The 13242-nt window shown below is 35.5% G+C and overlaps 1 protein-coding gene across 3 annotated transcripts in view; it reads left to right on the top strand.

Annotated features, from left to right (window-relative positions):
- ATP11C (ATPase phospholipid transporting 11C) overlaps positions 1 to 13242 on the top strand; it is a 182055-nt gene that overhangs the window by 101275 nt on the left and 67538 nt on the right. For all 3 annotated transcript variants that reach the window (XM_069462993.1, XM_069462994.1, XM_069462995.1), the window contains exons 4-5: positions 53 to 133; positions 2034 to 2141. In XM_069462993.1, the coding sequence (XP_069319094.1) occupies positions 53 to 133; positions 2034 to 2141 (189 nt within the window). The remainder of the gene's footprint in view (positions 1 to 52; positions 134 to 2033; positions 2142 to 13242) is intronic.

Below are 13242 nucleotides of genomic sequence, written 5' to 3' on the forward strand. Positions count from 1 at the left end.
GTAAGTTAATAGCTAATTTTCATTTTACTTTCAATTTAATTTCTTTACCTAGGTCATAGTAGACACACCAACTAGCCCAGTTACCAGTGGACTTCCACTTTTCTTTGTTATAACTGTTACAGCCATCAAGCAGGTAAATTTCTTTTTTATACTTATGCCTGCATTTCAGTCCAGGCTGGTTTGAATTTCATTGTCATGGGCTGTTTTTCTTATTTAAATACGGTGGGCAGTATCCTTTATGGATTTAATTTGTATTTGGCTCCCATTGAAAACCTATTAAAATGATTGTAAGGCACATCTTTAATTTATTTTCTTCTTTCCTCCTCAATGTGTGTGTGGTGTAAACAAAAAAGAAAGAGTGGGTAGAAGGTATATAGCCCAATCGGGAAATGGGAGATGGATTTTTTAATATGTATTAATTGTTTCAGTTCAGTAGCTTTCTCTGAAAAATTCCCATTCTTGTGAATTTTTTGTTACTATTGCCTATGGCAGAGACCTCAAGAGCACAAATACTTTAATTTTATTGTTTCTTCTGATGCTGCTGAAGGGAGCGGTCGGTAGAGGAGACTTTTATTACTGTTTCTTATCAGAGCTGATGAACTGCCACAGATTATGATATGGATGTCTTTGAAATATTTTAGATATTTTATATTCTAGTACTTTTGAAAAATTCCAGATAAAATTGAAAATGCAAACAGGAAACTGGAAGTGAAGGGGATGGGTTAACGATATTTGTCAAGTATTGGGACAGTCCATAGCACCTGACTAGTTGCAAACATACTTTTAGATAGTACTTGTCAAAGTGCTTTTTAAAAGGGTACCAAAGAAACTTGCAAAATAAAGGTCTGCTTAACAGTACCAGGAACAAGATTACCTTTCTTCTTGGGGTTATCTAGTTTTCTATCTTGCCTACCAGGAACTGTAAGGATATTTTATTAAATGTTTGGTTGCTAAATAAAGACTTTTGGAATGTTCTTTCCCTTAGGCTGTAGAATTATTTTCTTTCATATCCTAAAATTGCTGGTACCAAGAATAGCATGTATGGTTTTCAAAGGCTTTTACTGATTCATTCTACTCCCAATACTAGTTCATGTTAGGGCCTTTCTTTCTTCACTGGCATCACAAAATGTACCCTATGAAGTGATAGCCTAGCATTGTCATAAAGAAGGACAGAAGAAGAAAGGATATAGCACCTCAGGGGGGAAAAAGGGAGCCAGGGAGGTGATCAAGAGATTTTTCAAACAGTTTTATTTGACAAGGTACAGACATCACAATGAAAAAAAAAAAAAAAAGCAAAGGGGTATAAAAAAGAGAGGAAGTCATGCTCAGACAATTGAACATCTTCCTTCCTTAGTTCTTTTGGCTTAAATCTATTCCAGACAAAAAACTCAAAGGAAAATGAACCATCAGATCTTACCCTGATTACATTTAACTCTAAAAAATAAATACCAACTTACATTTTCTTTTATTACCAAGTCAGTAGAGAAGTTTAGCTGTTAATCTCTAAAACTTACTAGATTCTCTGCCAAAACAAGTGTAGCTTATCTTTTCTGTTCTCTGAGAGCGGGAATTACAATATTTCCTTGGAAGTGATCACTCTATCAGTCTACTATAATATGTATAGAAGATTATATTTAAGTGATTAGATCTATAAGAAAATACAAACTCAGAACAATCTCTTTTCAAGTTAAAATGTGAGAGGATTAACATTAACTTGCATAAGAATAGAATTAGAAGAATAAATCACACTCTTTCACAGATGAAGAATATTAAGACTCAAATGCCTGTGTTTTCATTACTATTTATCTGAAGAATGAAGAAAACTTTTAACACAATAAAGCTATTTACCTAAGTGGCATTTTGAAAATGTATCTCAGATTTGCTATTATTAATAAAATATACAGCATTGTCTCTTTAGCATTCTGAGTTGAAATTAACACTGTAATTATAAATGTCTGCTGTTGACTCAGAGGGTATAGAAGTTAATTAACTATTATCTGAGCTTGATTATATAGTTATTTTTATCTTTCTAGGGATATGAGGATTGGCTGAGACACAGAGCTGACAATGAAGTCAACAAGAGCACGGTTTACATTATTGAAAATGCAAAACGAGTAAGAAAAGAAAGTGAAAAAATCAAGGTATTTTTTTTTTTTGTTCACTCTTTTTTTTATTGTGGTAAAAGTACATCATTTTAAAGTATACAATTCAGTGTCATTTAGTACATTTACAATGTTATGCAACCATTAACTCTATCTAGTTACAGAACATTTTCATCACCCAAAAAGGAAGTCCCATACCCATAAGCATTCACTCCACATTCTTCATTCTTCCCAGGCCCTGGCAACAATAATCTTCTTTCCGTCTCTATAGATATGCATATTTTGAATATTTCATATAAATAGAATCAGACACTCTGTGGCCTTGTTTGTGTGGTTTCTTTCACTCAGTAATGTTTTTGAGATTCCTCTGTATTATAGTATGTATGAACACTTGATTCCTTTTGATGGCTGAATAATATTCCATTTTGTTTATTCATTAGCTAATAGACATTGGGTTGTTTCTACCTTTTAGCTATTATGAATATTGCTGCTATGAATGTTCCATTTTTTTTTATTCTAATAGGGATAGCCTCCCCCACACCCTTTTTTTCTTCCCCTTTATTTCAGCTTATTATGGGGGATACAGAAGTTCAGGTTACATACGTTGCCCATGTACCACCTGTCCCCCCAAGTCAAAGCTCCAGGCGTGACCGTTCCCCAGACAGTGTGCATAGCACTCATCATGTAGGTATATACCCATCCCCTCCTCGCATCCCCCCTCCCCGAGTCAGCACCTTCAAGCGTGACCATTCCCCAGACGGTGCACAACACACTCATTGTGTAGGCATACACCCATCCCCTCCCCCCACCCCCCACCTCAGTCTGATATCCGATTGGTATCGTTCCCAGATGTGAATTTAGATGATGATCAGGGAAACCAATTTTCTGGTGAGTACATGTGATGCTTGTTTTTCCATTCTTGGGATACTTCACTTAATAGAATGGATTCAAACTCTCTCCAGGAGAACCATAGAGATGTCGTATCTCCGTTATTTCTTATAGCTGAGTAATACTCCATGGTATACATATACCACAGCTTACTAATCCAATCATGTATTGATGGGCATTTGGGTTGTTTCCACATCTTTGCAATTGTGAATTGTGCTGCCATAAACATTCGGGTACATGTGTCTTTGTTATAGAATGACCTTTGTTCCTTTGGGTATATGCCCAATAATGGGATTGCTGGATCGAATGGTAGGTCTACTTGAATCTGTTTAAGGTATCTCCATAATGCTTTCCACAGGGGTTGCACTAGTTTGCAGTCCCACCAGCAGTGTATGAGTGTTCCTGTCTCTCCACATCCACGCCAACATGTGTTGTTTTGGGACTTTTTGTTAAAGCCCATTCTCACTGGAGTTAAGTGATATCTCATTGTGGTTTTGATTTGCATTTCTCTGATGATTAAGGATGTTGAGCATTTTTTCATGTTTGTTAGCCATTCTTATATCCTCTTTTGAGAAATTTCTATTCATGTCATTTGCCCACTTTTTGACAGGGTTGTTTGATTTTTTCTTGCTGATTTTCCTGAGTTCTAAATAGATTCTTGTTATCAGTCCTTTATCTGATGTGTAGTATGCGAAAATTTTTTCCCATTCTGTAGGTGGTCTGTTTATTCTCGTGACTGTTTCTTTGGCTGTGCAGAAGCTTTTTAATTTGATCAGGTCCCATTCATTTATTTTTATTGTTGCTGTGATTGCCTTAGGGGTCTTCTTCATAAATTCTTTGCCTAAGCCAATGTCTGTAAGAGTCTTTCGGACATTTTCTTCTAGAATTCTAATCGTTTCACACCTAAAGGTTTAAGTCTGTTATCCACCGTGATTTGATTTTTGTGAGAGGTGAAAGCTGTGGGTCCTGTTTCAGTCTTCTACATGTGGCTATCCAGTTTTCCCAGCAACATTTATTGAATAGGGATTCTTGTCCCCAGAGTATGTTCTTGCCTGCTTTGTCAAAGATTAGGTGTCTATATAAGGATGGTTTTATATTTGGATTTTCTGTTGTGTTCCGCTGGTCTGTGTCCCTGCACTTGTGCCAGTACCAGGCAGTTTTAAGAACCACAGCCTTGTAGTATAGTTTTAAGTCTGGCAAATTAATACCTCCCGTTTTGTTTTTATTGCTTAAAATTGCTTTTGCTATACGGGGTCTTCTCTGATTCCATACAAAGTGTATAATTATTTTCTCTCTATCTCTGAAAAATGATGTTGGTAATTTAATAGGGATTGCATTGAATCTGTAGATCACTTTGGGTAGTATAGACATTTTAACAATGTTGATTCTTTCGATCCACAAGCATGGTATGGTTTTCCCCCTATTTATAAGTTCTGCTATTTCCTTCCTCAGTGTTTCATAGTTTTCCCTATAGAGGTCCTTTACCTCTTTAGTTAAATATATTCCTAGATATTTTATTTTCTTTGTTGCTATTTTGAGGGGTATTGAGTCTTTAATTTGGTTCTCCGATTGACTGTTATTGGCATATATGAATGCCTCTGATTTGTGTATATTGATTTTGTAACCTGAGACTTTGCTGTATTCGTTAATCAATTCCAGGAGTCTCATGGTTGAATATGAATGTTCCATTTTTTTGTGTGGACACCTGTTTTTAATTCTTTGGGGTATATACCTAGGAGGTGAATTGCTGGGTCATATGGTAATTATAGGTTTAACTTTTTGATGGACCACCAAACTATTTTTCACAGTGCCTGTACCATTTTAAATTCCTATCAGCAATGTATGAGATTTCTAAGGCACTATTGTTTATCTGAAGATCTCAGGGAATTTAATTTTCTATTCAAATTAATCATTGTTTATTATATTTAATAAGACCCCTGTCAAATAACATTTTAGACTTACCTATATCAAAGACTTAATTTTTGGTTCCCAGTAGATTTTCTAAATTAATAAACTTTATTTTTTAGAGCAGTTTTAGGTTCACAGCAAAATTGAATAGAAAATATAGAGAGAGTACCCTTGTACCCACTATTTGCAAACACACACATTCTCTCCTACTATCAACATCCCACACCAGAATAATATGTTTCTTACACTCAATGAACCTACTTTGGCACATCATTATCACCCAAAGTCCATAATTTACATTAGGGTTCACTTAGTGTTATACATTCTGTGTGTTTTGACAAATGTATCCACCATTGTAGTATCATACAGGATAGTTTCACTGCCCTGAAAATCCTCCGTGCTCTTGCTATTCATCCCTCACTGCCCCCTGGCAACCACTGATCTTTTTACTATTTCCATAGTTTTGCCTTTTCCAGGATATCATTATAGTTGGAATCATATAGTATGTAGCCTTTTCAGATTGTCTCCTTCACTTAGTAATAGGCATTTAAGTTTCCTCCTTGCATTTTTATGGCTTGATAGCTCATTTTTCTCTAGTGATGAATAATATTTAATTTTCTGGATGTACCCCAGTTTATTCATTCACCTGCTGAAGAGCATTTTAGTTGCTTCCAATCTTTGGCAATTTTAAATAAAGGTGTTATAAACATTCATGTGCAGGTTTTTGTGTGGATATAAGTTTTCAGTTCATTTGAGTAAGTAAAAAGGAGGGAACTTGCTGAATTATATAGGAAGAGTATGTTTAGTTTTGTAGGAGACTGCCACTCTGTCTTCCAAAGTAGTTGTATCATTTTGTATTCCCACCAGCAATAAATGAGAGTTCCTTTTGTTCCACATCCTCACCAGCATTTAATGTTGTCAGTGGTTTGGATTTTGGCCATTCTAATAGGTGTGTAGTGGTATCTCATTGTTGCCTTAATTTACCATTTCTCTGATGACATATGATGTGGACCTTCTGTTCATATGCTTCTTTGCCATCTGTATATCTTCTTTGGTGAGATGTCTGTCTGGTTTTTTGCCCATTTTTTAAAGCAGGTTGTTTTGTTATTAGTGAGTTTTAAGAGTGCTTCATATTCCCATCAATAGGTAAATTGTCTTTCATCTTATAGTAACGATGGGAGGAAGACTACAGAGTCGGAGGGTCACCTGGGTTTGACATAGAATGTCTTCCTTTTTCTCCTTTTTCTTTTCTCCATTCTCCGTAACCCAGGGGGAAAGACCCTATGCTGAACTAGGATAGGTTGAGATCTGAAGTTTCCCAAACAAGTATAGAAACCCAATATTATTGTTCAGCAGAAGAACCAAAGACAGTCTGAATGGCTCATAGCATTAAATCTGTCTCTCCCAGGGCACTGAGAAAAATTGCAAAGCAAGCAAAGACCTACATCTCTCTTTTCTCATTTCCTGTTTCTGATTTTGCTGTCACTCCCCACCCACCCCCACTTTTAGAAAGGCCCCCATCTTTCACTTTCCCATCACCAGGCTTCTTTGCCTTCAGGCTAGCCTCAAGCAGGTATAATCTTGATTAAATAAGTTGATACTTTTATGTGAAATGCTATTTGATTTAGCCCTGTCTGAAGTATAAATGTATAAGAAGACATACTTATTAACCAGTAGTCTCTAAATGGTAAATTCCTTGGCTGAGAGTAGGGGGAGAGGGTGTCAGTAGGACACTTTTTGTGCAGGAAAGTGACTTGATATGCATCCTCAGTGTGATGGGGAATCTTTGAAGTGTATCTTTTTTTTTTTTTTTTTTTTTTTAATAAAACTGGAGGGTAGGGAAAGTGGAAGTATGGGCAAACCTGCAATCAGGCAGACTAGTTAGGTGGCTATTGCCATAGTAGATGAGTTTATATTAGGATGATAGTAGTAGTGATGATGGTAAAAATAATGGCTACCATTCATATAGTATATCATGTGTTCCAGACACTCTTTTTTACATGACATTAACTCATTTAACCTTTACTTCCTAATAGCCCTATGAAGTAGGTACTTTTATTATCCCCTTTTTACAAATGATGAAACTGAGGCACAAAGAGGTTAGGAAACTTGCCCACAACTAGTAAGTGGGAAAGATGGGATTTGAATTAAAGCAAGTCTAGATGTAGACTCCATGCTGTTGGCCACAACTCGCTGCAACCTGTCTAGATTTTAAGGGAAATGGATATATTGAGGAAATTTTTTGGAGTTAGAATCATCAGGATTTAGTGATTTATTGGATAATGGAGGGTAAGAAGGATAAGAGAAAAAAGAATAATTAAGATAGTCTTCTTGGTTTTGGCCTGAGCAACTGGGTAAATTACATTAATGCTATTAAATAAAATGCTAGTGTTTTAAAATAAGATGGGGAAGACTGGGAGACAGATTTAGGGACAGAGGTGGGAGTGAAGGGAAACTAGGAATTCACTTTTGGCCATGTTAAGTTTGAGATACCTATTAGACATACAGTTGGAGTTGTCAAGCCTGAAGCTCAGAGGAGATGTTTTAGCTAGAAATAGAAAGTTGGGTGCCATCAGCTTGTAGATGCCATATGGATGCCATGAGACTGGGTGGAATCACATAGAACATGGAGAATGAGACCTAGTAACAGGACTTGAGGAATCCCAGTGTATAAATACAGTTATTTCTAATGGAAAGAGTACGTTTTTTGGCATCAGAAATATTGGAAATAAGATATGTAAGGTACCTCTTGATAATATGTCATGGTTTAATGCCAAATAGAAATAAAAGTTGTTCTCTGGTACTTCAATCAATGAATCAACCAAAATGTATTGAGAAGAGTTATATATAGAAGAATGAAAAAAAATGGTTATTGTTCTCAAGAAGTTTTACAATCTGAGTCATGACACATACTGCTAAAAGAATAAAAATATAAGAAGGTAACTGATAACCCAGTGAGTTCTAAAAAAAATACTCTTTGAATATAGAGAAGGAGAATGAAAGCAGTTTTCTCAGATGAGGTGGCATGAAATAGATTGTAAAATTCAGAGAGACAGAGTGTGAAGACATTAGGATCAGGGCAGAGAGTGAGAGACTACAGAGTGAGGGACAACGGGTAAGAGGTAGAGAGGAAGTTCCATGGGCTAGAATGAGGAGTTAGGTTAGATTTAATAGTGAAAGGAGTTGAGTTGAATCTTTTTTTTCAATATAAACATTTAATCTATAAATTTTGATCCAAGTGCTGCTTTAGCACCAGCCCACAAACTTTGATATATTTTCATTTTCATTCAATTCAATACTTCCTAATTACTCTTCTTCCTTGATTCATGGAAATTTACTAATATTTGGAAATTTTCTAGATAGCTTTTTGTTATTGATTTCTAGTTTAATTTCATTGTGTTCAGAGAACATACTTTGTATCATTTTGATTTTTAAAAATATATTCAAGATGTTTTTTATGGCTCAGATTGTGGTATATTTTGGTGACTATTCCACATGCACTTGAAAAGCATGTATAAAAATATGCATTCTGCTGTTGTTGGGTGGAGTTTTATGTAAATGTCAATTAGGGCAAATTGGTTGATAATTTTTTTCAAATCTTCTATATACATGCTAAATAATTTCTTACTTGTTCTATCAATTATTGAGAAAGGAGTCTAGAAATCCCCAATTATAATTATGAATTTGCTTATTTCTCTTTTCAGTTTTATCAGTTTTTACTTCGTAGTACTAAGTGAAAAAATAATTGGGATTGTTATGTTTTCTTGGTGAATTGGTCCCTTTATGTAATATTCCTCTTTATCCCTGGCAGTATTCCTAGTTTTGAACTAATTTGTCTTATAATATTAATATAGTCAATCCAGCTTTATTTTGATTAATGTTTGTATGTTATTCCCCATCTTTTTACTTTATTCTTTTTTTTTTTTTTTTTTTTTTTGAGACAAAGTCTCACTCTGTTGACCGGGCTAGAGTGCTGTGGCGTCAGCCTAGCTCACAGCAACCTCAAACTCCTGAGCTCAAGCGATCCTTCTGCCTCAGCCTCCGGAGTAGCTGGGACTACAGGCATGCGCCACCATGCCCGGCTAAATTTTTCTATATATTTTTAGTTGTCCACCTAATTTCTTTCTATTTTTTTAGTAGAGACGGGGGTCTCACTCTTGTTCTGGCTGGTCTCGAACTCCTGAGCTCAAACGATCCACCTGCCTCGGCCTCCCAGAGAGCTAGGATTATAGGCGTGAGCCACCATGCCCGGCCATTTTTTTTGCTTTATTCTATCTATGTCTTTATATTCCTATTTAGGTATTATTTTTTAAATCCAATCTGACCATCCCTGTCTTTTAATTGTATTGAGACCATTTATATTTAATGTAATTGTTGATAATGGTTTGGCTGTCTGTCCCATCTATTCTTTTTTTTCCTCTTTATTTGCCCTCTTTTGGATTATTTGAGCATTTTTTGGTGATACCATTGTGTCTTCTCTGTTGGCTTGCTAATTATATATACTGTTGTAAATTATTTACATGATTGCTCTAGGGTTAACAATATATATTTTAAAGTATTAATCTTAGCTTCAAATAGTATTATACTGCTACATGTATAATGTAAGAGCCTTATAACAGTATACTTTCATTTCCTCATTCACATCCTTTGTGTTATTGTTGTCATACATTTTACTTCTGTATTTCATGAAGCTCACAATGTTAGTATTTTTGCTTTAGACAGTTGTCTATTTTTGTGATAAAATATGTATAGTATAAAATTTAACTTTTAACCAATTTTAAGTATACAATTCAAAAGTATATTCACGATGTACAACCATCACCACTGTTCATTTCCAGAGCTTTTCCATTATCCCAGACAAAACTCTGTATCTATCAGACAATAACTCCCATTCTCCCTTCCTCAGCCCCGTGTAACCTCTATTCTGCTTTCTGTATCTGTGAATTCTACTATCCTAGATACTTTATATAAGCGGAATTAGACAATACTTGTCCTTTTTTGTCTGGATTATTTCACTTAGCATAATGTTTTAAAGGTTAATCCATAGTCATAGCATGTATCAGAATTTCCTTCCCTTTTAAAGCTGAATAATATTCCATCTTATGTATATAACACAGTTTATCCATTTGTCTATCTGTTCATGGAAATTTGGGTTGTTTCTGAGTATCTTTGACTATTTGACTATTTTGAATAATGGTGCTGTGAACATTGATGTACAAGTATCTCTTTGAATCTCTGCTTTTAATTCTTTTGGTTATATAACTTGAAATGGAATTGCTGGATTGTAATTATCTTTTTTAAAACTTTTAAAAAGATTAATAATAACAACTATGTTTATCTACATTTTTACCATTATTCTATATTTCCCCATGTAGCTAAAAATCTTCATATAGTATCATATTATTTTACCCACAAAGGACTTCCCTTAGTATTAATATTTTATAGTGTAAGTCTGCTAAAAGTGAATTATATTTGTATGAAAAAGTTTTTATTTCACCTTCAATTACAAAAATTATTTTTCTGGGTGTCTTGATTAGAGCTGCAGGTTTTTTTCTTTCAGTCCTTTAAACATGTTACTCCATTGTCTTCTGGTTTGCATAGTTTCTGATAAGTCTGTTGTCATTTAAATTTTTTTCCTCTGTATGTAATGTTTCTTTGATGCCTTCAAGTTTTTCCTTTCCTTTTCAATTTTCAGCAGTTTGACTATGTTATGCCTAGATTTTGTTTTTCATTGTAGTTATCCTCCTTAAAGCATTCTTGGATCAATTATTTCTTGGCTTTAACTTTGGATCATTCTTGGTCATTATCTCTTCACATTTTTTTCTGCCTCATTCTCTTTCTCTTCTTCTGGGACTCCAATTACATGACTGTTAGATTGTGATATTTTCTTACACCTCTTGAGTAATCTGTTCTTTTTTAAATACACTCCTTTTTTGCCCTTTGTGTATCATTTTGGATAATTTTAGTTGACCTTCCTTCAGGTCTACTGTTTTTTTTTTTCCCCTTTGCTGTATCTAGTCCTCAAGGTGAAAACTATGTTTTTTATTTTTAACTTTGCATTTTGCTTTTTTTGGTACTATCCCATCTTTCTGCCAGAATTCCTCATCCACTCTTGTATGTTGTTTACCTTTTCAACTAAGTTCTTTAACATACTAGTCATAGCTATTTTTAAGTCCCTGTTTGATAATTCCAAACCCTGGGCAATTGTAGGTTTGATCCCATTGAGTCTTTTATCTTTCAGTGAAGGCTTATTTTTTCCTTGTGTTTTTATGCATCTTATATTTTTAATTGAATTTTAGACATTATATGTAAAAGAATGGTACAGGCTGAAGTAAGTAGTATGTATCTTCTGAAATGGGCCCAGCCTCTTCTCTCAGACCACTATCATTGGGGTTTGAGTCAATCTAGTCAGGAGTTGGACTCGTTTTGGTTTTTGTTGTAACTATTGATACTTCTATTGTGCCACTGGACTTCAAATTCCTTGAGTGGTAGAATGCTGTTACCTTGAACTTTGTGTAGGGCCTGGTATGCTGGAGGGTTTTTCATGGGGTTCCTTTTCTACCATCTGCTCTCAGCACATCCTGCACTCATGAGTCACAGAAAATGCCTCTTCCTGTTCCCTTGCTTCTCCTCCAGTTGTAGACTACTATTTGTTATTCAGTGTAAGGCTCCTGGTGGGAACAGAGTGGTTTCTTGGTTCTCTTATTCCTTTCTCAATATTAGGCAGGCCTTATACACCTGAGCCTCAGGTTGAGAGACTTTCTCAATATTTTCACCCCGCCTCCCACAGTAGCTGAACTTTTGCCTTGTATTAGTGCCAGGTCCTTGGTATAAGTGAGTTTCCTGTCCCATCCCCTACATCAGGTTGCTTTTGTTTCTACCTCTCTAGGAGTAATGATGTTTCCCTGAGACTATGTCAGGGAAGGTTTCCTGCCTTTCTCCTAGATGTAGATGGCTTTTGCCTCATATGAGAGAGGAGTCCGCAATTCTGGCATGTTTTGTGCCTGTCTCTCCACAGCAATCAGTCACTACCTATATGACTATAACAATGAGGAGGGTCCTTTTTGGTCTTCTGCCCTCATGCTTTCTCATGAGTTTCCAGTGGAAGCCTGTGAAGAAGAGCTGGTGAGTGGTTATCCTCTTGTCTCTCAGGCTTGTAGAGGTTCTAAACTGTCATATTAGCTCACACCCAGCCTTTAAGAATTGGTTAAAAATCTAGTTGTTTTCTTCTTACCCACTTTTATGGTAACCATCTCTTCCTCCTGTGCTGTCAGTTGTGAAACAGTTCAACTGTCCTATCACTCCTCACAAGGACTTGTTACTCTTTGAAATTCAGTTTACTTGGTTGCCTTGGCAACCTCAGCTCTCTGATGGACTAAACATTTTATTTTTTAGATTATCTGTTTTGTTCTGATATTTATAATGGGCAATGGTGATGTTTTCTTGTGGCTTTTAAAATGTTAAGTATTATAGAAACAGAAGTCTAGAGTTGATTGTCTAGCTTGATCATGTCATTCTCTTTCTTTAAAAGTCCTGTACCTTTGCCTTCAGGGTGAGGCCTGAATCCCTTGGCCTGACCTGCCAAGCCCTTTGTGATCTGGCTTCTGTCCATCTCACCTGTCTCAACTTGCACTGCAGACACAGGGACATTTATATTTCATATCTGAGTGAATCATAGGTGTTGAAAAAAATGAACCCTTTGTGTGTTTTATTTACCAGTGCCTGAGGGTAATCTTCCAACCTCTGATGAGTATTTCCTTCTTCTAAGATGTGTTAGGATTTTGTTTGTTATCCTTCTTCTGCATATTTAAGCAGAGATTGTGGTTTTATGTAAGCAACATAAGTGTTTATGGAAGTGAGGAAGGAAAAATCCAACGAAATGAAATATTATTTACAAATTAGTTAAATTATTGATGCTGTCGCTCTTGGCTACTGATTAAGATTGGCAAAGAAAATAAAATTTTTCCTGAATAAGTATTGAAATCCTCATCTTTATCTGCCAAATCATATTGCAAATAGAAGACAGGTGTTCCACGTATTAGTGCAGCATTTCACAGCTAGTGTGTCCAGGTCAGTGTGCCAAATATTGACTCCCTCTTCTGTATCCAGCAACCTCTTCCCTTTACCTGAGGGTGCTGTATAAAAGTATTATTTATCATTTTCCATATGTACCATGGTATGAAAAATACTGGGAAGCACCAGACTAGAGGATTCTTACATGCTTCCAAAAAAGTGTTAAGACTGTTCATAGGTTGAGAGTAAAGTAGTTATATAGGGTATTAGTAATAATTATAATTAATACTTAACATGTACTAGGCACTTTGCTTAATGTTTTACCAGTATC

Source organism: Eulemur rufifrons, chromosome 30 (assembly GCF_041146395.1).
Source record: "Eulemur rufifrons isolate Redbay chromosome 30, OSU_ERuf_1, whole genome shotgun sequence".
Lineage (NCBI taxonomy): Eukaryota > Metazoa > Chordata > Mammalia > Primates > Lemuridae > Eulemur > Eulemur rufifrons.